The 24,829-nt window shown below is 59.7% G+C and overlaps 1 protein-coding gene across 1 annotated transcript in view; it reads left to right on the top strand.

Annotated features, from left to right (window-relative positions):
* Positions 1-23,701, top strand: part of LOC128071496 (rootletin-like) — a 47,817-nt gene extending 24,116 nt beyond the window's left edge. The window contains exons 21-37 of the mRNA XM_052664330.1: positions 1,410-1,589; positions 2,303-2,437; positions 2,833-2,976; positions 3,858-4,096; positions 4,603-4,762; positions 6,657-6,824; positions 8,055-8,406; positions 15,752-15,921; positions 16,050-16,170; positions 16,343-16,506; positions 18,550-18,765; positions 19,542-19,766; positions 20,132-20,281; positions 20,551-20,751; positions 21,407-21,538; positions 22,713-22,877; positions 23,529-23,701. Of these exons, the coding sequence (XP_052520290.1) occupies positions 1,410-1,589; positions 2,303-2,437; positions 2,833-2,976; positions 3,858-4,096; positions 4,603-4,762; positions 6,657-6,824; positions 8,055-8,406; positions 15,752-15,921; positions 16,050-16,170; positions 16,343-16,506; positions 18,550-18,765; positions 19,542-19,766; positions 20,132-20,281; positions 20,551-20,751; positions 21,407-21,538; positions 22,713-22,877; positions 23,529-23,615 (3,009 nt within the window). The 3' untranslated portion in view covers positions 23,616-23,701. The remainder of the gene's footprint in view (positions 1-1,409; positions 1,590-2,302; positions 2,438-2,832; positions 2,977-3,857; positions 4,097-4,602; positions 4,763-6,656; positions 6,825-8,054; positions 8,407-15,751; positions 15,922-16,049; positions 16,171-16,342; positions 16,507-18,549; positions 18,766-19,541; positions 19,767-20,131; positions 20,282-20,550; positions 20,752-21,406; positions 21,539-22,712; positions 22,878-23,528) is intronic.
* Positions 23,702-24,829: the final 1,128 nt, after the last annotated feature.

Here is a 24,829-nt window from a genome sequence, read left to right as displayed (position 1 = left end):
CCGGCTCTCGAGCTGTGTTGCCCGGCTCAGACCTGGTCTTGGCTGCCTGCTGGTTTTGCTACCAAAGGCCGCTGTGCCTTCACTTGCTCATCGTAACCATGGGGAACGGTGACAGTTTGAGGTTGGCCAGAAAGCTTGTTCAGGATGGAATGGCAGGCCAGGCCAACCACACGAAGGGCTTCCCACAGAGCAGGCGCTTTCTGGATGCTGGTGGTTATTACTGCACTGAAACACTTCCCGGGCAGGCCTCTGGGCAGGGCCCTGCTTCACCCGTCTTGGACTGGGCTGCCTCTGACAGAGGGTTCGGGCTGTGGCCCTCTCCGCCAGGGGCCCACGCACCCCGCCTTCTTGGATTTGGGTGCATGGAGGCCCCCTCCCTCAGCAGGGGCAGCACCGCCTTTTACGCAGGGTGTCCTCACAGCTGCTAGGACGTGTGCGGGACCAGGCGACCCCCTTAGGCCCCGGGTGGGCTCTGCCTGTGCTGCCTGTGGGTCTCACCCACCCAGTCCTGGGGGCCAGAGTCCGTGCCCGCCCCCCCTCTCCCTGCAGCCCCAGACTCAGCCTCTTAATGTCAGTAGATCTGTGGCTCCCAGACCCAGGCCGCCTCAGTCCTCACAGCCGACCTAGCCCTGCTCTGCCCAGACCCCGAATCCCAGGCCTTCTTCCGCATTCTGTGTGTGCGCGTGTTAAGTTGCTCAGACGTGTCCCGACTCTCTGCGACCCCATGGACTGTACCAGGCTCCTCTGTCCGTGGGATTCTGCAGGCAAGGAGACCAGTGTGGGTTGCCATGCCCTCCTCCAGGGGCTCTTCCCGACCCAGGGATCAAACCCCCGTCTCTTACGTCTCCTGCACTGGCACGTTGGCTCTTTACTCCTCGCGCCACCAGGGGAGCCCACCGCAGCCCACTGTCTAAAATTCAGATCGCCCCTTACCGCCCTGGCTTGAGACCCCTGCTGTGCCTAGGAACCAGGCCACTCCCCCGGCGCGCGCTGGCCTGGCGTGATCTGGTCTGACTGCTCCGTGTGGCTCTGGCCCTGGCCTTCACCCTGTCTGCCTTGTAATTCGAGCTCCAGGGACCGTAAACACCATGGTTTCCCTGTTCGTCTTCCTCTTTCCTCCCAGCTGTCTCTGGGGCTGGACTCGGGCCCAGGGTCCTTTTTCTTTTTCTCTACCTGACTAACTGCTGCTCATTTCCTCCAGAAAACATTTTCTGCCCCCGGCTCCACTCAGCCCCCATCCTCCCAGCCTGCTAGCCACTGCTCCTTGGGGTTTGCACAGCCCTTGCGTGTCCCTGTCATAGCCCTTCCTCTCACCCACCTCACCTGCCCTGAGGCCCGGCCGCCCTGAGGGTGGAGAGCGGCTGCCCACCCAGCTGCATGGGTCACGCACACCTCGGCCTGGCCCTCAGGAGGCGGCGTGGCAGGAGCTGGGCGCAGAGCGGGCCCGCCTGCAGGGTCAGCTCCAGCAGGAGCGGGAGGAGCTGCTGGCCCGGCTGGAGGCTGAGAAGGAAGAGCTGAGTGAGGAGATGGCCGCCCTGCAGCAGGAGCGTGACGAGGGCCTGCTCCTGGCTGAGGCTGAGAAGCAGCAGGTGCGTGGGCTCCGGCGGCCGCCTGAGGGGCCAGTCCCTGCTCGCCACGCAGGCTTGCGGCCAGGAGTCCTTTCCGGGCCTTAGTCTCCTCACCTCACAGTGGGAACTCAAGGGGTGTTTGTGAGGCATCACCGAGACCCCCATGTCCAGTGGGTGGGCCTGGCACACGGCGGGAGCTTAACGCGTAGCCACCACAGTCCTGACACCATGAGTGTTGTTCCCGAAGAGCTGACTCCCTCCACGCACCCTTCCTCCACCCCAGGCCGGGCGTGGCGTCCCCGTGACTGCCTCCGAGCAGTCCCCACGGAGCCTGCGTGCAGCAGCTGACCCTCCTCAGAAAGAACTAACTCCTGACCTTCCTGTAATGTAATGGAGACAGGGCAGGCTGCATCCATCTCCTTACCCGCCACATAACCCAGGGCAGGTCACTTTACCTCTTTGAGCCTCAGTAGCCTCATCTGTAAAATGGGAATAATGAAAGGCCCTTCAGGATGTGCGCTCTCTTGTGTCTGTGTCCAGGTGGTTACCACTCTTGTGACAACAGTGCCCCGGCGCTTTTCTGGGGCTGCGACTTGGCCCCGGCTCCACCTGCGGTGGCCGGTCAGGGCCCCAAGCCCCCGGGGGCACCGTTCCCAGGGCGGGGTGGGGAAAGGGCGAAGCATCCCCCCAGGACCTCCCAGGACCCCGAGCCCTTTGCTCCCGCCTCTCCCCAGGCCCTGTCACTGAAGGAGTCCGAGAAGACGGCGTTGTCCGAAAAGCTGATGGGGACGCGGCACAGCCTGGCCGCCGTCTCCCTGGAGATGGAGCGACAGAAGCGGGACGCCCAGAGCCGCCAGGAGCAGGACAGGGTAGGGTGGGCGGGGCTGGAGGGGTGGGGGCGGGCGTAGGCCGAGGCTGGGGCGGAGGTGTGGCCCCGGGTGGGCGTGGCCCGGGACGAAGGCTTGGCTGTGCCCTGCGGCAGCTTGCAGGCTGTGCTGGAGGCTTCGCCCTTTCTTGGGGGTCGCCACTGGAGGCAGAGGGTACAGCTGGGCCCAGTGAATCCCTAGCCTGGGGGAGACGAGCTGCGTGCAGAGCGCTTCCGGGTGTCGAGATCACAGAGGGCCTGACGGGCCGGCGTGCGCGGCTGCGCTGGGAGCCGACAGTGGGCAGTGCCCCGCTAGCCCAGCTGCAGTAGGGGCGGGCTGGCGGGGGCAGGGCCGGGGTGGACACTACAGCCCCAAGTCTGAGGAGCCATCGATCCTAGAGCACCGTGAACGCCCTGACTTCCGAGCTGCGGGACCTGCGGGCCCAGCTGGAAGAGGCCGCCGCGTCCCATGCCCAGGAGGTGAAGAGGCTGCGGGAGCAGGCTGGGGACCTGGGCCGCCAGCGGGAGTCCTGCCTGCGCGAGGTGAGCCGCCCGCCCGCCTGCCTGCTCGCCCCTGTGTCGCAGCACAGCTGAGGCCGCTGGGGGCCCAGAAGGTGCCCTTGAGAGTAAGGGAAAGAAGGAAGGAAGGAAGGGAAGCAAACATTTATTAAGGGCCTTCTGTGTACTTGAAAGGTTGGTGGGGTCCCTGCCTTCTTAGCTCATTATTGACCAGGGATTTTTGCAAAAATTAATGCCTGTGCCCAGCAATTTGTAAGTGAATATTGAAACGTTTTTGGTCAACATATTCAGGTAACAGGTTGTATTAATACATCTCTGGTCAATAACGTGTTAAGGTTGATCCTTAGGATGATCGATCTTTTCAGGGGGCTCCGTTGCACAGCATGTGGCAACTTCTCCAGCCAGGGATCACACCCGTCCCCTCTGCAGGGGAAGTGTGGAGTCCTAACCACCGGACCACCACAGAGTCCCTTCAGGGTGCTCTTGACTGATGATTAGGTGGTGGTAGTGTTAGTCGCTCAGTTGTGTCTGACTTTACGACCCCATGGACTGCAGCCCACCAGGCTCCTCTGTCCATGGAATTCTCCAGGCAAGAATACTGGAGTGGGTAGCCTTCTGCTCTCCAGGGGCTCTCCCTGACGCAGGGATCGAACCGGGTCTCCCGCATTGCAGGCGGACTCTTCACCGTCTGAGCCACCGGGGAGGCCCTGATTGATGGTTCTTTCAGGCCAGAGCACCGCTGACTCCAGCATGCTTTGCCCCAAATCATAACCTGCTCACCTGCAGGCCCAGTCGCGGCAGAGGGATGGGGCAGGCGCCTATGGCCCCGGAGACGGGAATGGGCGGGCTCGCACACAGCCCAAGGGGGCCTGGCCCTCGGCTGTGGACACCCGCTGTCCTCACAGGCAGAAGAGCTTCGGACCCAGCTGTGCCTGCTGGAGGAGGCGCGCGGCGGGCTGCGGCGGGAGCTGCTGGAGGCCCAGCGCAAGGTGCGGGAGGGCCAGGACGGCCACGAGGCCCAGCGCCAGGAGGTGGCCGAGCTTCGGCGCAGCCTGAGCGAGGGCACCAGGGAGCGCGAGGCCCTGCGGCGCTCCAACGAGGAGCTGCGTGCGGCCCTGAAGACGGCAGAGAGCGAGCGGGTCAGGTGGGGGATGTGCCGGCCCTTCACCGAGCCCCGCCCCTTTGCCAAGCCCCGCCCCTCACTTCCTTGAGCCTCATCCCTGGGGCTATCTCCATCCCCACGGTTCTGGGGGAATCGCACAGGTGGGGTTTCCCTACCCTCAGACCAAGCCCAGACTCTACCCGTTTGAGGTGATTTTCCTTCCCTGCAGGAAGGGGAGTGGTGGTGGCCGGTGGGAGGCGGCGGCGGCGGCAGGGGGTGGGGGTGGGGGGGCCAGACCCTGGCCCCACCTGCCAGCATCGCCCTGGAGACCAGTGTGCCTTCTGGTCCACCTCTCCCCGCCGAGGGCCTGCTCCCTGTCTCTGGAGGGCCTGGCCCAGGGGAGGACCGCTTGGCAGGTGGCACTGGGCACCTGCGGGCAGGAGGCAGCCAGAGCCACTCCAGAAACCAGGGGCAAGGGCAGCTGTATAGGGTCACTCAGGGTACCCTCCCTAGGACTGGGGGCCACCTCTGCCCTCTGATCCCTCCAGCCTGAAGCTTGCCAACGAGGACAAGGAGCAGAAGCTGGTGCTCTTGGAGGAGGCCCGGGTGGCCGTGGGCAAGGACGCTGGGGAGCTGCGGGCCAGGCTGCAGGAGGTGGAGCGCTCGCGGCTGGAGGCGCGGCGGGAGCTGCAGGAGCTCCGGCGGCAGGTACACCCCCACCCCCATCCCCCCACTGGGCACTCGCTGTGCGCCCCAAGTCTACCGCACCCCCTTCCTGGAGCCGAGGCCCCTCGTGTATTTAAAACCAAGGGCTTGAACTGCAACAAGGCTTGTCACCTGTCTTTGGTATTAATGGATGGTCTTCGAGAGGAGTCCTCAAACCATGAAACTGTGTGTGTGTGTGTGTGTGTGTGTGTGTGTGTACATTTGTGTACACATTTATTCACATAGCTCCACAGATTGGGTCCGGGGCTCTTAGCCAGTTTTCAAAGGAATCTGTGAAGAACCGGAGGTGCAGATCCCATGAACTAGGTCAGGAGCTGCCAAACCCTTGTTTTGAAAAGTGTCCAACAGTAAATATTTCCAGCTTTCTGGGCCTTACAGGCTCTGTCACAACTACTCTTCTCTGCCATCATCGGGAGAAAGCTGGCCTGGGTGGTACCTAACGTGAGTGGAGTGTGTTCCCTTAAAACTTTGCCTGTGGACATTGAAATTTGAATTTTATATGCTTTTCATGTATCAGAAATACTCTTTTTTTGCTTTTCTTTCAACCATGTAAAAATGAGGCATTTTTAACTACGTAAAACATACAAACCATCCTTAGCTCAAACTCTTACAGAAACAGGTGACCAGTGGAATTTGGCCTCTGGAATCTTGGCCTGCCGTTTGCGGAGCTCTGAACTAGATGACCTCCAAGGCCGTCAACAGCAGCAAGCACTTAAGTACCTGCTGTATACTGGGCACTGCCCTGGTCACTGAGCACTCAGGCTTCCCCACTCCAGAAGACCAGCAGGACAGGAAACAGCCCCCTTTGGCACCCAGGCTCTGAGATACTGCAGCCTGAATAATGGACCCCCCCCCCCACCTTCCACCAGTGTGCCCCTAACCCTCTACCCAGGCCCCCTTCTGCTAGGCTGAAGTCCTGGGAAACCACGAGCATCTCTGACGGGAGCCTGTGCACCAGGCTCTTGCTGGGGTTTTGTGTGAGATAGCACGTTTTCAAGTTCCCTTTGCTACAGTGCTGCAGGGTAGGCGGGCCTCACCCCCACCTGCCTCTCTGGGAAATAGGGGGCTAGAAACATCGCTTTGATTCTACTTGTCTGAGATCAGATCCCAGTGTGCTGCTTGTGGGCTGTGTGACTTTGGGCAAGTCACTTCACCTCTCTGAGTTTTCGTTTTCTTGTCTGTTAAAGAGGGATAATGTCAATACCTATCCTGTATTAACGAGTTCACATGGCCAAAGTACTTAGAACAGGGCTGGACATGTGGTAGACACTCCATAAAAATTAGGCATCATTGTGGAGTTGAAAGATGACCCAGAGTCCCTGCCCTGCAGAACTCCTGGGGGTCAGCACTCCCTACCCCAACTCTCTGTGGTAGGTAGCTGTGATTACGTGGTACACTGAGGTCACTGGTGCCCAGGTGCCTGACCTGGCTGGAGTTATCAGGCACGGGCTTCCAGTGGATTAGGGTTGTGTTCAATGTTATGTATCCCTAGAGATTCCTAGGTGGCTCGGTGGTAAAGAATCCGCCTGCCAATGCAAGAGATGTGGGTTCCATCCCTGGGTTGGGAAGATCCCGTGGAGGAGAAGATGGCAGCCCACTCCAGTGTTCTTGCCCAGATAATTCCACAGACAGAGAAACCTGGTGGGCTACAGTCCATGGGGCTGCAAAGAGTCGGACAGTAAGCACGCACACGTGGTCGTGGTCTCTAGAGCTGTGGGTCCCGAGTTCCCTCTGTGCCAGGTTTGGACCGGGCAGGTTCCGGGGCAGAGCTGAAGGACTGCTGTTGGAGCTTGTGGCACTCATGGGCACCCTGGACTCGAAGGGAGCATGGTGCTGAGAAGGGTCCTCGGTTCTGCCTGTGCCCACTGTCTCCCAGATGAAGATGCTGGACAGCGAGAACGCCAGGCTGGGCCGAGAGCTGCTGGAGCTGCAGGGCCGCCTGGCGCTGGGCGAGCGGGCAGAGAAGGAGGGCAGACGGGAGGCCCTGGGCCTGCGACAGAAGCTGCTGCAGGGTGAGGCCAGCCTGGAGGCCGTGCGGCAGGAGGTAACCAGACGGTGGGCAGGCGGCCTGGACGGGAGGGTCCTCGGGCAGTTAGGAGGGGCTGGGGACTCCAGTAATGGAGTCTTCTCTTTTGGCCACGCTGCTTGGCATGTGGGATCTTAGTTCTCTGACCAGGGATTGAACTGTGCCCCTGGAGTGGAAGCAGGCTTAACGCTGGGCTTCCAGGGAAGTCGTGCTCTAGGCATTCTGAGAGGTCTCACCTTAGGACTTGCCCCTGACCCCCACTCCTGGGGATTCTTCCCCAAGTATAACAGTGACAGTGATACCGATAAGAACTGTGTAGCTGGGGTAGGAGAGCTTTGTAGACAGAAACTTGTTTGATTCTCCCAGCAGCCTCATGAGGTAGGTATAATTAGCCCCAGTTTAGAGAGAGAACCAGATACTGAGGCTCAGAGGTCAAGGGTACTTACCCAAGGTCACACAGCCACCCAGGTCTGTCTGACTACAAAGCCGACACTTGCTGGCACCAAATCTACTGTGTGACCTTGACTGAGTTACTCGACCTCTCTGTGCTTCGGAGCAATTATAGGAGGGGGGTATACCAGGCCCTGGCGCAGGTCTTGGCATCCAGGTGTTCAGTGGATGGCGCTCAGTGAAACTAACGGCAGTGAGTGAGAGGTTGGCTCATTCTCTGAGCCAGAGGCGTGTGTGGTGTGTGTCGTCCTGCGTGTCGCTGGTAAGGAGTGCTTAGTGCCCCCTGTCATTGTGTGAGTCACTGATAGATTATGTGCACTGAGAGGCACCCTGGTCTGGTGGTTAAGAGAAAAGGTCTGGGTCCAGGGCCGCCTGGCTTTGAACCCTAGCTCTCAGTTTTCTGGCACTGTGGCCTTGGGCAAGGTACGGAACTGCCCTGTGTCTCTGTTTCCTCATCTGTGAACGGAGATGATTCATAGTGGTGATTAGATTTGATTTTCTGGGCGGGGGAAGTGCTTAGTGCCTGGCCTGGCACTAAGAAGTCCTATCTGTGCAGGCCTTAGCTGTTAGTTTATTACTAATGAGCGGTGTACACCGCAAGGCACACACAGAGAAGGCAGAGAGAAAACAAGCGCTAGCCGTTCCCTCCCATACGCTCAGGACGTTCGCGCCCCTCCTGCGTAGGTGGAGACCACAGGTGCTGCGTGCCGTCCTTTTGGGCCCGTGGGCCGGGAGGCTGGGTGTCGGTTGAGGGGTGGCTTTGCTGACCCCTACTCCTGGGCCTTGTCCCCACTCCAGCTCCAGGGGGCCCAGCGGAAGCTGCAGGAGCAAGAAGGCGAGTTCCGGGCCCGGGAGCGAGACCTGCTGGGCTCCCTGGAGGAGGCGCGCGGTGCCCGGAGCCAGCAGCTGGACCATGCCCGCAGCCTGGGACTCAAGCTGGAGGCCGCCCGGGCTGAGGCCGCGGACCTGGGACTGCGACTCAGCACAGCCGAGGGCCGGGCTCAGGGCCTGGAGGCTGAGCGGGCCCGCGTGGAGGCTCAGCGGCGCGCGGCAGAGGCCCAGCTCGCCGGCCTGCGCTCGGCCCTGCGCCGGGGCCTGGGGCTCGGGGGGCCAGTGGCCGGCTCCCCCGCCCGGGGCGCGCCTGCAGGAGGTGAGAACAGAAGCAGCGGTCGGCGGGCGGGCCTTGCGGGGCCTCCGCCCCTCGCCCGCCCCTAGGCCTAGCTCTACCGCCACCAGGCGCCCTGGGCCTGGCCGCCCCTCCTCTGATGACCCCGCCCTGCGGCTGGTTCTGGTGACTTCGCAGAGCCCGCCCACCTGGGGCCCAAATCACTTTCCGGCCCCTTAGCCGGGGCCACGCCCCCGAGCTCATCTCAGCCCCGCCCCCTCACGGAGGCAAAGGGGCACACGTGGATTGATCGCTTCTTTTTAAAGGGCTTTCCTAGTAGCTCAGAGGGTAAAGCGTCTGCCTACAATGGGGGACACCTGGGTTTGATCCCTGGGTCAGGAAGATCCCCTGGAGAAGGAAATGGCAACCCACTCCAGTATTCATGCCTGGAAAATCCCATGGACCAAGGAGCCTAGTGGGCTACAGTCCATGGGGTTGCAAAGAGTCGGACACGACTAAGCGACTTCACTTCTGAGGAAGCGGGAGGTGCTTTCTTTTTTTAAAAATTGAACCATGGTTGATTTGCGGTGTCACTTCTGATGTAGAGTGACGGGATACAGTTACATGTATGGAAGTGGCTTCCCTGGTGGCTCAGTGGGTGAAGAATCCGCCTGCAATGCCAGAGATACCGGTTTGATTCTTGGGTCGGGAAGGTCTGCTGGAGAAGGGAAAGGCTACCCACTCCAGTATTCCTGGGCTTCCCTAGTGCCTCCCCTGGTAAAGAATCCATCTGTAGTGCGGGAGACCTGGGTTCCATTCCCGGGTTGGGAAGATCCCCTGGAAAAGGGATAGGCTACCCACTCCAGTATTCTTGGGCTTCCCTTGTGGCTCAGCTGGTAAAGAATATCCCTGCAATGTGGGAGACCTGGGTTTGATCCCTAGGTTGGGAAGATGCCCTGGAGAAGGGAAAGGCTACCCACTCCAGTATTCTGGCCTGGAGAACTCTGTGGACTGCATCGTCCATGAGGTCGCAAAGAGACACAACTTAGGGACTTCCACTTCACTTTATGTATGTATGTATATTTTAAAATATTTTTTTATTATGGTTTATTACAGAATATTGAATATAGTTCTTGTTCTTTATCCGTTCTACATAAAATAGCTCATATCTGACAATGCCAAACTCCCAGGTCATCTCTCTGCCAGCCATCTCCCGCTTGGCATCCACAGGTTTGTTATCCATGTTTGTGGCCCTGTTTCTGTTTCATAAGAGTTTATTTGTGCCATATATTTAAAAAACATTTATTCACTTGGCTGTACTTGGCTTAGTTGTGGCACGCAGGCTCTTCCATCTTCATGTTTTGCCTGCTGGATTTCAAGTTAACTGGGCAAGTTCCCTGAGCAGGAATCGAACCCTGGCTCCCTGCACTGGGAGTGCAGTCTTAGCCACTGGGCCGTCAAGAAGGCCCCTGTGCCGTATCTTAGATTCCACATATAAGTGAGATCGAGTGGCGTTTGTCTTCCTCTTTCTGACTGACTTCACTTAATGTGATTATCTCTAAGTACATCCATGTTGCTCCCAGTGGCATCATTTCACTCTCTTTTATGGCCGAGTAGCAGTTCGCTGTGCATATGTACTGCGTCGTCTTTATCCGCTCCTCTGCTGATGGACATTTAGGCTGCTTCCCTGTCTTAATATGGACAGTGCCGCTGAGAACATAGACTGCATGTGTCCTTTTGAATTATGTTTTTGTCTGGGTATATGCCCAGGAGTGGGATTGCTGGATCATATGGCAACTCTGTTTTTAATTTTTTGAAGACCTTCCGTACTATTTTCCACAGTGGCTGAGAGGGCTGCATCTTGACGCCCTCACCTCCTCTGGGTCTGTCTGTCCTCTGATTGACTCCTGCCCTCTCTCCGTCAGCTCCTCATACTCTCCAATCTCCCATCACGGCCGCCCACTCCTCTGTTCCGGCCTGCGGCCACTACGTCTACCCTAGAAAGATGCGCACTCAGCCACCTGCCCTCCAGGAACCTCAGAAGAGATCCCCCACCTGCCGTCTGCTCCCAAGGCCCAGGGGGTGACACTGGGGAAGGCATCACTGTGCTTCAAGGGTGCAGGCAGCCTCTCAGGGAGCCCTCATCTTGTCCCAGCCTAAGCCCAGTCTCACCTTGACTCCTAGGGCTAGAAAATAGGTAAGGGAAAGTCAAGGGATATTGTTGGTTGGAATGTAAAATAATGCAACCACTGTGGAAAAGTGGTTGGGCAGTTCCTCAGGCAACTAAAATTTAGAATTACTATTTGTTGCTGTTGTTGCTCAGTTGCTGAGGCATGTCCGACTCTTGGTGACCCCAGGGACTTTAGCACGCCAGACTGTGTCCTCCATTATCTCCCAGAGTTTGCTCAAATTCATGTCCATTGAGTTCATGATGCTATCTATCTGTCTCATCCTCTGCTGTCCCCTTCTCCTTTTGCCTTCAGTCCTTTCCAGCATGAGAGTCTTTTCCAATGAGTTGGCTCTTTGCATCAGGTGGCCAAAGTATTGGAGCTTCAGCATCAGTCCTTCCAATGAATATTCAGGGGTGATTTCCTTTAGCATTGACTGGTTTGATCTTCTTTCAGTCCAGGGGACTCTCAAGAGTCTTCTCCAACACCGCAATTCAAAAGCATTAATTTTTCAGTGCTCAGCCTTCTTTATGGTCCAAGTCTCACATCTGTTTATGGCTACTGGAAAAAACACAGCTTTGACTATGCAGACCTTTGTTGGCAAAGTGATGTCTCTGCGTTTTCATGGTGTCTAGGCTTGTCATAGTTTTCCTTCCAAGAAGCGAGCATCTTTTTAATTTCGTGGCTGCAGTCACTGTCTGCAGTGATTTTGGAGCCCAATTACCATATGACTCAGCAATTCCACTCCTAGGTATATACCCAAGAGAACTGAAAAGAGGCACTTGAACAGATATTATATATTGTACACCATTTCAAAGTGTGCATGAACAGGTGAATTGATAGTGTAGTATTTGAATACAGTGGAGTTTATTCAGCCTTAAGAAAGGGGGCCATCTTGATCTGCGCTGCAACATGGATGAGCTTTAATAGCATTACATTAGGTGAAATAAGCTGGTCACCAAAAGACAAATATAAGGACTTCCCTGAGGATCCAGTTGTTAAGACTCAGCATTTCCACTGCACGGGGGCGGGGGGTGGGCATGGGTTCGATCCCTGGTGAGGGACCTAAGATCCTGTAAGCCATTTGACATGGGCGAAAGAAAAAAAAAAAGGACAGATATAGTATAATTATAGAAAACATTTAGCATCGACATTCATGGAGAGGGAATGTAGAGGTTGCCAGAGGTGTGGGGAAGGGAGGATTACTGCTCACTGGCTGTGGAGTTTGCGGTTGTGTTTGTCTGCTGGGGCTGCTGTAACACAGCAGCACAAACCAAGTGGCTTAAACAAGAGGAAGTTGTGTCTTGTGGGTCTAGAGGCCAGAAGCCCGAAGCCCGAGTGCCGACAGGGCTGCCCTTCCTCTGCAGAGTGAGGGAAGGATTGGCTCCAGGCTCCAAGCCTGTGGGAGTTTCTTGGTGGAGCATGCCCTGTCTTCGCGTGGAGCTCTCCTTGCGGGTGTGTCCAGGCCCCCCTTTGTGGCTGGGAGAGGTCTCAGTCACAGCGTGTGGGATCTAGTTCCCTGACCAGGGATCTAACCCAGGCCCCCTGCATTGGGAGCATGGAGTCTTAGCCACTGGACTCCCGGTGAAGTCCCCCAAATGTCCCCTTTTATTAGGACACCGATCGTATTGGATCAGGGTCCATCCTCCTCCAGTGTGGGGCTGCCCTGGTAGCTCAGGCAGTTAAGAATCTGCCTGCTGCGTGGGAGATGCGGGTTCCATCCCTGAGTCTGGAAGATTCTCTAGAGAAGGGAGTAGCAACGCACTCCAGTATTCTTCCCTGGAGAATTCCATGGACAGAGGAGCCTGGTGGGCTACAGTCCATGAGGTCGCAGAGAGTCAGACATGACTCCTCATCTTAACTCATGACAGATAAGGTCCCATTCTAAGGTATGGCGGTTAGGACTCCAGTGTGTGGATTTTGAGGGGACGCAGTTCATAACAGTGGTGATGGAAAGGATTTAGAAACATAATGGAGACGTTCACATAAACAGTGTGAGTGTAACTAATACCTCTAAAGGTGGTCAGAGAGCCCTGTTTCGGTATACATATCTTATCACAATAAAAGTATTTGGGGGAATTCCCTGGCTGCCCACTGGCTAGTGCTCTGTGCTTCTAGGGGCAGGGGTTTGATCTCTGGCCAGGGGACATCCTGCAAACTGTGCAGGGTGGCGAAAGATGGAAGAAAATGCTTGTTGTTAAAGATGAGGCAGCGGTGGGGGCTTGGGGTTTGCGTGGGAGGGCAGGGAGAGCCTCACCGAGGAGGTGGTCGGTAGGAAAGGAAGGGAGAAGAGACTGCAGGCGAGCAGGTGGGTCCCGGGTGGCGGTCCCCCCGCCGCGACCCGCAGAGGCCACCGGGCAGCCAGGGTGCAGCGAGCAAGGTAGAAAGGGGTGAGGTGACGGCCGCGGGACCTGCTCAGGCAGACCTTGCAGGCCACCACAAGGTGCTGGCTTCACTGTGAAGGGTGAGGCAGTGAGTTGATGTCCTGCTTGGAGTCCTTTGGGTGCTGACGGACTACGAGGCCGTTAGGGTGTCACTGGGCAGAGGATGCTAAGGGCAGGCTGACTCCTCTTCTTGCAGTGCCCCTGTTGACCTCTAGGTGCCGTCCTGCTTCCGTCTGCCCTGCCCCCTCCCCTCTCTTCACTGCCCATCTTCTCCCAAGCAGAGTTTGTTTTTCTGCAGGGAAATAGGGGCACCTGCATTCCAATCTCAGCCCTGGATCTTTCAAGCTTTGAGGCCAAGCAAATCACTTAAGAAAAGGTGGCAAGGATATGCAGAAGAACTATACAAAAAAGATCTTCATGACCCAGATAACCATGATGGTGTGATCATTCACCTAGAGCCAGACATCCTGGAATGCAAAGTCAAGCGGGCTTTAGGAAGCATCACTACGAACAAAGCTAGTGGAGGTGATGGAGTTCCAGTTGAGCTCTTTCAAATCTTAAAAGATGATGCTGTGAAAGTGCTGCACTCAGTATGCCAGCAAATTTGGAAAATGCATCAGTGGCCACAGGACTGGAAAAGGTCAGTTTTCATTCCAATCCCAAAGAAAGGCAATGCCAAAGAATGCTCAAATTACCGCACAATTGCACTCATCACACACGCTAGCAAAGTAATGCTCAAAATTCTCCAAGCCAGTACATGAACTGTGAACTTCCAGATGTTCAATCTGGTTTTAGGAAAGGCAGAGGAACCAGAGATCAAATTGCCAACATCTGTTGGATCAGAAAAAGCAAGAGAGTTCCAGAAAACATCTACTTCTGCTTTATTGACTATGCCAAAGCCTTTGACTATGTGGATCACAACAAACTGTGGAAAATTCTGAAAGAGATGGGAATACCAGACCACCTGACCTGCCTCTTGAGAAACCTGCATTCAGGTCAAGAAACAACAGTTAGAACCGGACATGGAACAGTGGACTGGTTCCATATTGGGAGAGGAGTATGTCAAGGCTGTATATTGTCACCCTATTTATTTAACTTATATTCAGAGTACATCATGCAAAATGCCAGGCTGGATGAAGCAAAAGCTGGAATCAAGATTGAGGTGAGAAATATCAATAACCTCAGATGTGCGGATGACACCACCCTTATGGCAGAAAGTGAAGAGGAGCTAAAGAGCCTCTTGATGAAAGTGAAAGAGGAGAGTGAAAAAGTTGGCTTAAAGCCCAACATTCAGAAAACTAAGATCATGGCATCCAGTCCCATCACTTCATGGGAAATAGATGGGGAAGTAACGGAAGCAGTGGCAGACTCTCTTTTCTTGGGCTCCAAATCACTGCAGATGGCAACTGCAGCCACGAAATTAAAAGATGCTTGCTCCTTGGAAGAAAAGCTATGACCAATCTAGACAGCATATTAAAAAGCAGAGACGTTTTGCCGACAACGGCCTGTCTAGTCAAGGCTGTGGTTTTTCCTGTGGTCATGTATGGATGTGAGAGTTGGACCACAAAGAAAGCTGAGTGCCGAAGAATTGACGCTTGTGAACTGTGGTGTTGGAGAAGACTCTTGAGAGTCCCTTGGACTGTAAGGAGATCCAACTAGTCCATCCTAAAGGAGATCAGTCCTGGGTTTTCATTGGAAGGACTGATGTTGGAGCTGAAACTGCAATACTCTGGCCACCTGATGTGAAGAACTGACTCATTGGAAAAGACCCTGATGCTGGGAAAGATTGAAGGCAGGAGGAGAAGAGGATGACAGAGGATGAGATGGATGGCATCACCGACTCGATGGACATGAGTTCGAGCAAGCTCCAGGAGTTGGTGATGGACAGGAAGGCCTGGCATGCTGCAGTCCATGGGATCGCAGAGTCAGACACGACTGAGCGACTGAACTGACTGAATCTCCTCTGAGCCTGTGTAGCCTGTGAAGGGGAAAGATTGGTCCTTACCTCTCAGGGAATTACTGTGAGAATGGAATGAGGTGACGTAGGGAAAGCTTTGGTCCAGTACCTGGCACATTGTAAGCTCTCAAAGTGTGTGTGTTAGTCGCTCAGTTGTGTCCGACTGCGACCCCATGGGCAGTAGCCCTCCAGGCTCTCTGCAGGCACGAATACTGGAGTGGGTTGCCATTGCCGTCCCCAGGGTGTCTTCCCTACCCAGGGACTCAACCTGGGTCTCCTGCACTGCAGGCGGATGCTTCACCGTCTGAGCCACCAGGGAGGCCTTAGCATTAGTCCAGGGAGGCAATGAAGTGAGGGAGAGTCTACCCACAGACTGGGCCCTGGGGACGCAGCCTCATGGTGCTTGTGGTCTGGGGGTGGGGGCAGACACTGGACCCCCAGGAGGTGGGGAGGAGCTCACCCCCACCCAAGGCTGGGGTCAGGGAGGCCTCTGAGGAGTGTTCTTTACATTTAGGCCTAAAGGAATGGGCCAGAGATGCCTGGGGGGAGAAGGGAATAGCCCGCACAGAGACCCTCGAGCCTTTGCAGGGAGGAATGTTGTAGAGCGTAGGAGCTGTGGCTGGGGCCAGCCAGCCAGCTTACAAGGAGGGAGACTGATGCTAGGGCGAGCAGCAGGGGACGGCCAGGACAGGGGCATGATTTTGAGGGTTGTGAGTGCTGATCGAAGGTGAAGCGAGAGGCTGAGCGGACCCACCCCATGCCGTGGGGAGCTCACGGGGGCGGCAGGGCGCACTAGGCACGATCCCCTGGGACGGTGCAGACACCCCGCAGACAGCAGAGGCCAGTGGCTCCTGTGTCCCCCAGCGTGTCTCCTCCCCTAGGAAGCGTGGAAGGGCTCAATAGCCCCGACCCTATGGAACGCAGCCCCGGGTCCCAGCCGCCCTCCCCAGGACCGGCCATCTCCCCGGCACCTGCAGACCTGGACCCGGAAGCGGTGCGGGGGGCCCTGCAAGAGTTCGTGCAGGAGCTGCGGGGCGCCCAGCGAGAGCGGGTGAGGGGTGAGGGGCTGCAGAGGGAGCCGCGGCCCAGCGAGAGCGGGTGAGGGGTGAGGGGCGAGGGGCTGCGGAGGGAGCCGCAGTCAGAGCCGGATCTCCTCCCCACCCGACCCCCGGGCTGCAGGATGAGCTTCGAGTCCAGATGAGCGCCCTGAGACAGCAGCTGGCTGAGATGGAGGCCTCACGGGACGGCGCGGCCTTGCGGGCCAGGCAGCTGGAGAAGGCCGTGGTTGAGAGTGAGGAAGGTGGGTCTACCCCGGCGTCCTCGCCTCGCTCTTGGGCTCTTCCCACGGAGGCGGGAGGTGGTGGTCTCCAGGGGACCCTTTTGGGGGGGGACCCCACATCCAGACCCCGAACCCCCAGGGCTCTGAGGGCTCAGGTCTTGGCCAAGCCTGACGGGCCAGGTGGGGGCCGCAGCCCGGCGCAGCATGGATGGGCGTCTGAGCGGGGCACAGGCCGAGCTGGCGCAGCAGGAGGAGAACGCACGGCGTGCTGAGCGGGAGCGCCGGGCGGTGCTGGACCGCGTGGCCACGTTGGAGAGAAGCCTGCAGGCCACTGAGAGCGAGCTCCAGGCCAGCCAGGTAGGCAGTGGGAGGGCGGCGGGCGGGGGCTGGATGTGCCTGTGGGGGTGTCTGTGAGTGCTCCCGTGCGTGGATGCCTGTGAGTGCTCCCGTGCGTGGATATGAGTGCTCCCACGCGTGGGTATCTGAGCGCTCCCGTGCATGGGTGTCTGTGTGTGCTCCCATGCGTGTCTGTGAGTGCTCCCGTGTGTGGATGCCTATGAGTGCTCCCGTGCGTGGGTGCCTGTGAGTGCTCCCTGCCTATGTGTCAGTGAGTGCTCCCGCACATGGGTATCCATGCGTGAGTGTCTGAGTGCTCCCGTGTATGTCTGAGTGCTCCCGCGTGTGGATGCCTGAGTGTTCCCATGCGTGGATGCCTGAGTGCTCCCGTGAGTGCATGCGTGGGTGCCTGTGAGTGCTCCCTGCCTATGTGTCAGTGAGTGCTCCCGCACATGGGTATCCATGCGTGAGTGTCTGAGTGCTCCCGTGTATGTCTGAGTGCTCCCATGCGTGGATGCCTGAGTGCTCCCGTGAGTGCATGCGTGGGTGCCTGTGAGTGCTCCCTGCCTATGTGTCAGTGAGTGCTCCCGCACATGGGTATCCATGCGTGAGTGTCTGAGTGCTCCCGTGTATGTCTGAGTGCTCCCGTGTGTGGATGCCTGAGTGTTCCCATGCGTGGATGCCTGAGTGGTCCCATGAGTGCATGCGTGGGTGCCTGTGAGTGCTTCCTGCCTGTGTGTCAGTGAGTGCTCCCACACATGGGTATCCATGCGTGAGTGTCTGAGTGCTCCCGTGTGTGTATGTCTGTGAGTGCTCCCGTGCGTGGATGCCTGTGAGCGTTCCCGTGCGTGTCTGTGTTCTGTTTGCGTGGCTCTCTCAGCACCCATTGAAGTGATTAGCTTGTGACTTTCTCCAAAACTACGTTTGGGTTTTGTTGTCTGGTTTCATGCTGAGGTCATGAAGCTAAAGAAGAGAGTCTGGGCATTTACAGCTGCCAGACAGGGATTGAGCTTTTGCCTTGCCCTGTGGTTTTCGTTCTTCTCATCGACGAAAGGGGGAGACGAGTAGTTCTCTCCTGGAGGCCATGCACGCACAGGGTGAACGCGTAGACGGTGCTCACAGGGCCTGCTTCCTCTGTCTCTGTGTAGTCACACCAGGGCTGCTCTAGGGGGTTATGTGTATTGAGGGGATGCCCGTATATCCCTGTGTGTGTGTCTGGGGCAGGACGCACGGGCCCTGGTGCTGATGGTCAGGCTGCTGGAGCCTTGAGCCCTTCTTCCAGGCACAAATCCCCCCTCTCCCCCGGCCCTCCTGCCTGCCCCTGCAGCCCGCCCCCCGCCTCTGGCTCCGGGCCGAGCTTGAGCTGGCTTGTTGTGTCTGCAGCTCCAGCTCTGGCCGTGGGCCCAGCCGCAGGGGTGCGGGAGGCAGCCAGGAACAAAGCTGGGTGGGAGCCTGTGTGGGGCGGCGGGGCCCAGACACGGCAGGGCTGGGGCTCAAGCCCATGGACGGGGGGCCAGGCCTGGGGGGCTGCGGTCAGAGCAGCTCTGTGACCTGCCCAGCTCTGGAATGGCGACAGAAGAAAGGGACTCTGGTCTGTCTTCCTGCCCTGCCCCCAGTCCCCAGGCCCCTTCACCGGCTCGCCTTGCTTGGGGTGGGAAGGGCCATCATTCCCTACAACCCAGGGGGGCCCCGGGCCCCTGCCCACCGGGCAGCTCTGGGCCGCCCTCCAGAGAGCCGTGGGGCGGAGCAGGGAGGCCCTGGAGTCTGCACTTTGTGAGCACCCAGGGTGTGGGCTCCCTGGATGTGCAGTAGGGAGCAGGGAGGGAGGCTGAGCCTGGACCACACGACCTGTGAGGCTCGGGCAGAGCTGGAAAGTGCCCCGGGGTCCCTGAGTCACCCTGCGAACAGAAGGGGCACTGAGGCCCCAGGAGAGTCAGGGGCTGACCCCTGATCCCATGGTGAGTGGTTGGACCGGCCCCTTCCGGGCCGCCCCCCGCTTTCTCCATGGGCCCTGAGGGATGTGGGGGTCACAGGTAGTCTGCCCTCACCCTGCCCCACCCCCAGGAGAAGCTCAGCAGGATGAAGGCCGACGAGGCGAAGCTGGAGAGCGACAAGCGGCGTCTGAAGGAGGTGCTGGATGCGTCCGAGGGCCGCGGTGTCAAGCTGGAGCTGCAGCGGCGCGCGCTCGAGGGGGAGCTGCACCGTAGCCGCCTGGGCCTGAGTGACCGAGAGGCGCAGGTGCAGGCCCTCCAGGAGCGGGCGGACCTGCTGCAGAGGCAGGTGGGTCCCCCCGGCCTGCCCCGCGCCGGGGGCGTCATGGGGCCCTGCCCTCCCAGCAGCCCTGCAAGGCAGCGTGTGTATCGTCATCACCCCATTGCACAGATGGACACATGGAGGCTCACAGACCTGAGGTCTCTGCCCGAGATCACGGAGCTAAGCAGGGGCAGGGTGAAAACTAGACTGGACTGTTGGTGATGGAGTCTGCACTGAAAGGAGGTCTATGGAAAGACAGAGACTTCACTCGTTTTCTTTTCTTTCTTTAAATATTTATTTATTTTGGCTGCACTGGCTTAGTTGAGGCATGCAGGATGTTTAGTTGTGGCACGCAAAGTCTTAGTCATAGCAGGTGGGATCTAGTTCCTTGACCAGGGATCAAACCCACGTGTCCTGCATTGGGAGTGTGGAGTCTTAGCCTCGGGACCAGCAGGGAAGTGCTTTCTTTTTTTGGCTTGGCTGCCAGGAAGCTCAGCTCTAACTGGAATGTTCAGTAGCTCTTCTAGCCCTACACCATCACCCACCTAAGCCAAGAACACAAAAACTGTCAGGGTGGTGGTGGTTACCCTTTCTCCTCCATAGCAGTGGGAGACCACCACTGGCACAGCTGGGTTGATGGCACCCTGCAAGAGGGCACTTAACTGGCAGTGCGTCTTGGGCCAGGCAGCTTTTGGAGCCTGTGGGAGCGCCTGGGAACCAGGAGTGTCTGTGACAAAGGCCTGGAGAGAGGTGGCAGGGCTTGGCTTGGGCACACCTGGACCGTCCGGGCCGTCCTCCCCCAGGTGGCGGATGGCGAGGTGAAGGCGAGCACTCTGCAGCTGACGGTGGAGCGGCTGAGCGGGGCCCTGGCCAAGGTGGAGGAGAGTGAGGGCCTCCTGCGGGACAAGGTGCAGAGCCTGACGGAGGACCTGACCCAGAGCAGCGCCAGCCTGGCCAGCACCCAGGATAAGAACGTTCAGCTGCAGAAGGCCCTGACTGCCTGTGAACATGACTGCCAAGTGCTCCAAGTATGGAGGCCCCAGGGCCCAGCTGTGGGGGGCACGGTGGAGAGCTGGCCCCTGGGAGCCATCTGTGGGTGCACCCTTTGGGGGGTACTGGCCCAGTACGTGGATTGGCCAATGAGAGGAGGCTGGGGGTGTCACAACGGCCAGGATGGGGTGCAGGGCCCTGGGGCAGGCCCGCGGGAGCAGGGCTGGGGTCTGGGGGCTCCCCGCCTCATGGGGGCCCGTGGCCAGGCCTGCGCTCTGGCTTACCACGCAGGTGAGGGCACTACCCACACTACGGGCTGTGAGCCTGGCCTGGAGGCACCAGGCAGTGCGGAGCCCTTTGCCCAGGGCCCCCATGCAGCCTGGCACCGTCCCCTTTCCCCCAGGAGCGGCTGGAGGCCGCGCGGCAGGCGTCATCCGAGGCGCGGAAGCAGAGCAGCTCCCTGGGCGAGCAGCTACAGACCTTGCGGGGCGAGCTGGCCGACCTGGAGCTGCGGCGGGCGGAGGCTGAGGGGCAGCGGCAGCAGCTGCAGGAGGTGAGGGCCAGGGCCCTTCCCACTCACCTCCACCTCCTCCCAAGGCTGGGCCCTACCTCCAGGAGGCCGTGCAGCTCCTTCGTCCGTGTCCCCATTACTCAGGTGCAGAGACTGAGGTCCCAGGGATCATTCCCCGCTGTGGGCCTCCTAATAACAGCCTCGTCTCGCCTGTTGGCCGGGCAGCTGGCCTCATCACCCCCAGCGTGATGGGGCTCCGGATGCCCACCCTGAGGCCCCAGGGGTCAGAGGCTTGCTGGCTTTTGCTGTAGGCGCTGCGGCAGCGGCAGGAGGCTGAGGCTGCGGCCCTGTACGCGGCCCAGAAGGTGCAGGACGAGCGGCGGCAGCTGCAGGAGCACCTGGGGAGCCTGCGGCGCGCCCTGGCCCAGCTGGAGGCCGAGAAGCGGGATGCAGAGCGCTCAGCCCTGCGGCTGGAGGAGGAGCGGGCGGCCCTTAAGAGCACGCTGGACAAGGTGGGCCATGCCCCTGGGCCCTCCCTGGGCTGCCCCTGGGTCCCAGCCCTGCTTGTGTGTGCCTGCTGGCCCCGCTCCCTCTAACTCAGCACCCCTCCCTGAGCCCCCCAGGATCTCCCTCCTTCCCTGGGCACCCTGATGCCCCCAGGACCTCCCTCCTTCCCCAGGTACCCTGATGCCCTCCCCCCCTGGGATCTCCCTCCTTCCCTGGGCACCCTGATGCCCCCCCAGGACCTCCTTCCTTCCCGGGCACCCTGATACTCCCCGGGACCTCCCTCCTCCCCGGCACCCTGATGCCCCCCGGGACCTCCCTCCTCCCCGGCACCCTGATGCCCCCCAGGACCTCCCTCCTCCCCGGCACCCTGTTGCCCCCCCAGGACCTCCTTCCTTCCCGGGCACCCTGATACTCCCCGGGACCTCCCTCCTCCCCGGCACCCTGATGCCCCCCGGGACCTCCCTCCTCCCCGGCACCCTGATGCCCCCCGGGACCTCCCTCCTCCCCAGCACCCTGAAGCCCCCCCCCCCCCGGGACCTCCCTCCTCCCTGGCACCCTGAAGCCCCCCCAGGACCTCCCTCCTTCCCCGGGCACCCTGATGCCCCCCGCCCAGGACTCCCTCCCCCCCGGCACCCTGACACCCCTGCCCTCCCCTCCTAGGTGGAAAGGGAGAAGCTCCGCAGTCACGAGGACTCGGTGCGTCTGAACGTGGAGAAGGGCCGCCTGGACCGCACGCTCACGGGGGCAGAGCTGGAGCTGGTTGAGGCCCAGAGGCAGATCCAGCTGCTGGAGGTCTCGGCGCTGCCCACCCCGCCCCGGACACCCCACCCCTCTGCCCCTCTGTAGCCCTGGACCCTACAACCCTTGCAGGCTGTATGGGTTGTTCACCCTTACAACCTGCAAGCCCAGACAGTCCTGAGGGGGCGGCCCAGAGCCAGGCCTCAGAGGGAGGGGTCCTCTCCAAAGTGGAGAGAGACGGAGATGCTAAGGGCCTGTCAGCACACATGCATGTGTGCTCACACTTGTGGGTGTGTGCTCACGCTTGGGGGTGCTCACACGTGTGTGGTCATGCTTGTGTGTGGTCATGTTTGTGGGTGTGTGCTCACCCTTGTGGGTGTGTGCTCATGCTTGTGTGTGATCACAATTGTGGGTGTGTGCTCACGCTTGTGGCGAAAGAGAGCTATGAGTGTACGCGAGAGGACTCCTGTGCGTGTGGTGTGGGCCTTGTGCGTGTGTGTGGCGTGTCTCGGTGTAGGGTGTTCTGTGTGTGGTGTGTCTTTGTGTACAGATGTCTTGTGAACACTTCCACCTGTGGCCGTGCCAGGCCTTCCGTGCTGCAGGCTTCCTCTGGGTGCAGAGCCCCCTCTAGCTGTGACGCCCGGCCTCTCCCCGCAGCGGCCTCTCTGGGCGTGGCACAGGCTCTGGGGCGTGTGGGCTCAGCAGTTGCGCGCGCGGGCTCTGGAGCCCAGGCTCAGCAGTTGTGGCGCAGGGCTCCCTCAGCTGGTCTGCGGCGTGTGGGATTCCCCAGGACCAGGGATCGAACCCGTGGCTCCTCACTGGCGGCTGGAGCCTACATCGCTGAGCCCCCGGGGGAGCCCTGGCAGTCTTCCTGGATGTGTGTGTGTAGTGCGTATATGAGAGTGTTGGGCTTTGGACACCTGCGCATCCACGTGAACACAGGTTGTTACATGCTTGCTTGTATGACTATATATATACGGGCTTGTCTCTGCATTTGACCGTGTGTGTGTGTACGCGCGCGCTACTCAGTGGATCACTCAGCAGCCTGACTCAGGATTCGCAGGCCAGGAGGGCTCGGTGCGGGAAAACAAGGCTCTGGTCCTGCAAGCCCCGCTTTGCCCATAGGGACCCTTGGGCTTCCACCCAGAGAGGGCCTGGCCCTTCACACTCACACACATGTGCGTGTGCGCATTGCGGCCTCAGGCCTGACCGGCGGCCCCTCCCGCAGGCCCAGGTGGTGGCGCTGGAGCAGAACCACAGCCCAGCCGGGCTGGAGGCAGCGGAGCTGCAGCAGGAGGTGGAGCGCCTGCGCGGTGCCCAGGTGCGGACGGAGCGCGCGCTGGAGGCGCGGGAGCGCGCCCACCGGCAGAGGGTGCGGGGGCTGGAGGAGCAGGTATGCGGGGCTCTCTGTCAGGAAGCTCAGCCAGGAGCAGGCCGGGAGCGGGAGAGGGCGGGTCTCACTGCCACTTGCCCCTTTCGGGCTTAGGTGCTCGGGGGTGCCCGTTAACTGAGACGGTCGGGGTGGACCCGGGCTGGTGTCAGCCATCGCTGGACATGGGGGCGCGAGTGAGGTCGTTGGAGCCTGGCCCCCTCTCCATAGCTCCGTGCCTGGGCGGGCTGTCTTGCGGTGGCACAGTTGGCCTCAGGATAACCTAGCGACTCACAGTCCCGGAGGCTCAAGGGGCCGTTTTCCCTGAGAGCAGCAGTCGGAGTCCGAAGGGCGCTCCTCCTGGGCGAGCTGAGCTCACAGGCTCCCCGTGACCATCGTCCCCATCGCGTCTGCAGGGCAAGGCTGCCCTGTGGGTCAGGCCGGGGCCCAGGTCCGCCCTGGAGTCCAGCTAGTGCCAGGCCTGTCCTGGTGGTGAGAGGGGATGGGGCCCCCAAGGAGACGCTGGGCAATCTGGAGAGGCCCAGCCACTCCATGGAGCCGAACGAGAAGGGGAGGGAGTTCCCTGGCCATTAGGACACCTGGCTTCCCCGCTCTCTCCCCGGTTCTGAGCCCAGGCTGGGCCTGGGTGGGCCCTGCTTCCTCCTTCTTTTCCAGGTGTCGACGCTGAAGGGGCAGCTGCAGCAGGAGCTTCGAAGGCACTCAGGCTCCTTCTCCCTGCCCTCCGGGCCCCCGGAGAAGTGAGCACCTCTCCGCTGGCATCGGGGCCCCGGGCTGGGCCAGATGGGAGGGGCGCCCTCAGCATGGTCCAGGGCGCCTGGGCCAGAGCTCACGGGGGTGAGGGGCGGGGTGCCGGGGCACAGACGGGGCTCCAGCCTGTCAGAGCTGCCCCCTTGGGGCCCCCCTGAGGGCTGGGCTGGCGAGGCCCGTCCCCGGCTGACCCTGGGCGCAGGCGCACTGGCCCTGAGGGTTGGGCCTGGGGCAGGCCCTATGGCTGCTCAGAGGTCTGTCTGTCTTAGTTCAGTGTTTGTCAGCGAGTCCCTCAGAGTTTAGAGCCGCTGTATTTTTATACCTTTTTACAATGTTAGCCATTTGGAAGCGCTGTTTTTGTAACAGCCGCACTTTTTAAAGAACGCTTTGTACGGATGTGTCCTTTTGCTCTTGATGTGCCTCCTGGGAGATGGGGAGCCTGGAGGGCCCTGGGGCTGGGGTCCCCTAGTGAGGGGTAGGCAGGGACATGGGGAAGACTTTAGAAGGGCCCCTGCGGAAAGGTAAGGAACAACCTCACAGGACGGTGGGCTGGGGAGGCCTCCAGGTCCTGGGCCATCCACCTATTTAACAGACGGAGCCACTGAGGCTTGGGGCTGGGCCCAGCTCTGCTCTTCCCGGCTGAAGCTTTCTGCCCTTTCCTCTGGCTCCTCCTCAGGACAGGTGCACCCCCTGAGCACCAGCAGGCCTTCCAGGCGGCACAGGGAAGGAGGGCAGGCCTGGGGGTGGACCTGGTGTCTGGCCAGGCCCCACTGGGTGGTCCTGGGCACAGCTGCTTCAGCTGTCAGCCTCTGTGCTCATCGGTATGGTGGGACCATGCCTGCCAGGCCGGCGGTGCGGGAGCACTCAGCAGGTGCTTAGTCGTGTTTCCAGGGAGAACTGCCTCTCAGCCCACGGAGCCCCACGGTGTCAGGGTCTGCCTGCCACCGACCGACCACTGTGGACCCCGGTGGGTGGGGAGTTCCATACCGACTCTAGGCTTGATTTCCTGTCTGTAAGATGGGAACGTTACCCATGCCTGCCGCACAGGCTTGGTTAGAGGCTTAAAGTCCGCTGTGTGCTAACCCTCTGACAGAGCCTGGTGTCCCCGGGCTCGTCAGAGAGCGCTGTTCAAACGGCCGGCCTGCTTCTGCCCTCTGAAATGCACCGGGCCTCCCTCCCCGCAAACGCCCTTGACGTCAGAGCCCACC

This window comes from Budorcas taxicolor, chromosome 2 (assembly GCF_023091745.1).
Source record: "Budorcas taxicolor isolate Tak-1 chromosome 2, Takin1.1, whole genome shotgun sequence".
Taxonomy (NCBI): domain Eukaryota; kingdom Metazoa; phylum Chordata; class Mammalia; order Artiodactyla; family Bovidae; genus Budorcas; species Budorcas taxicolor.
The sequence above is the reverse complement of the archived record's forward strand: the minus strand, read 5'-3'. Positions and strand labels throughout refer to the sequence as shown.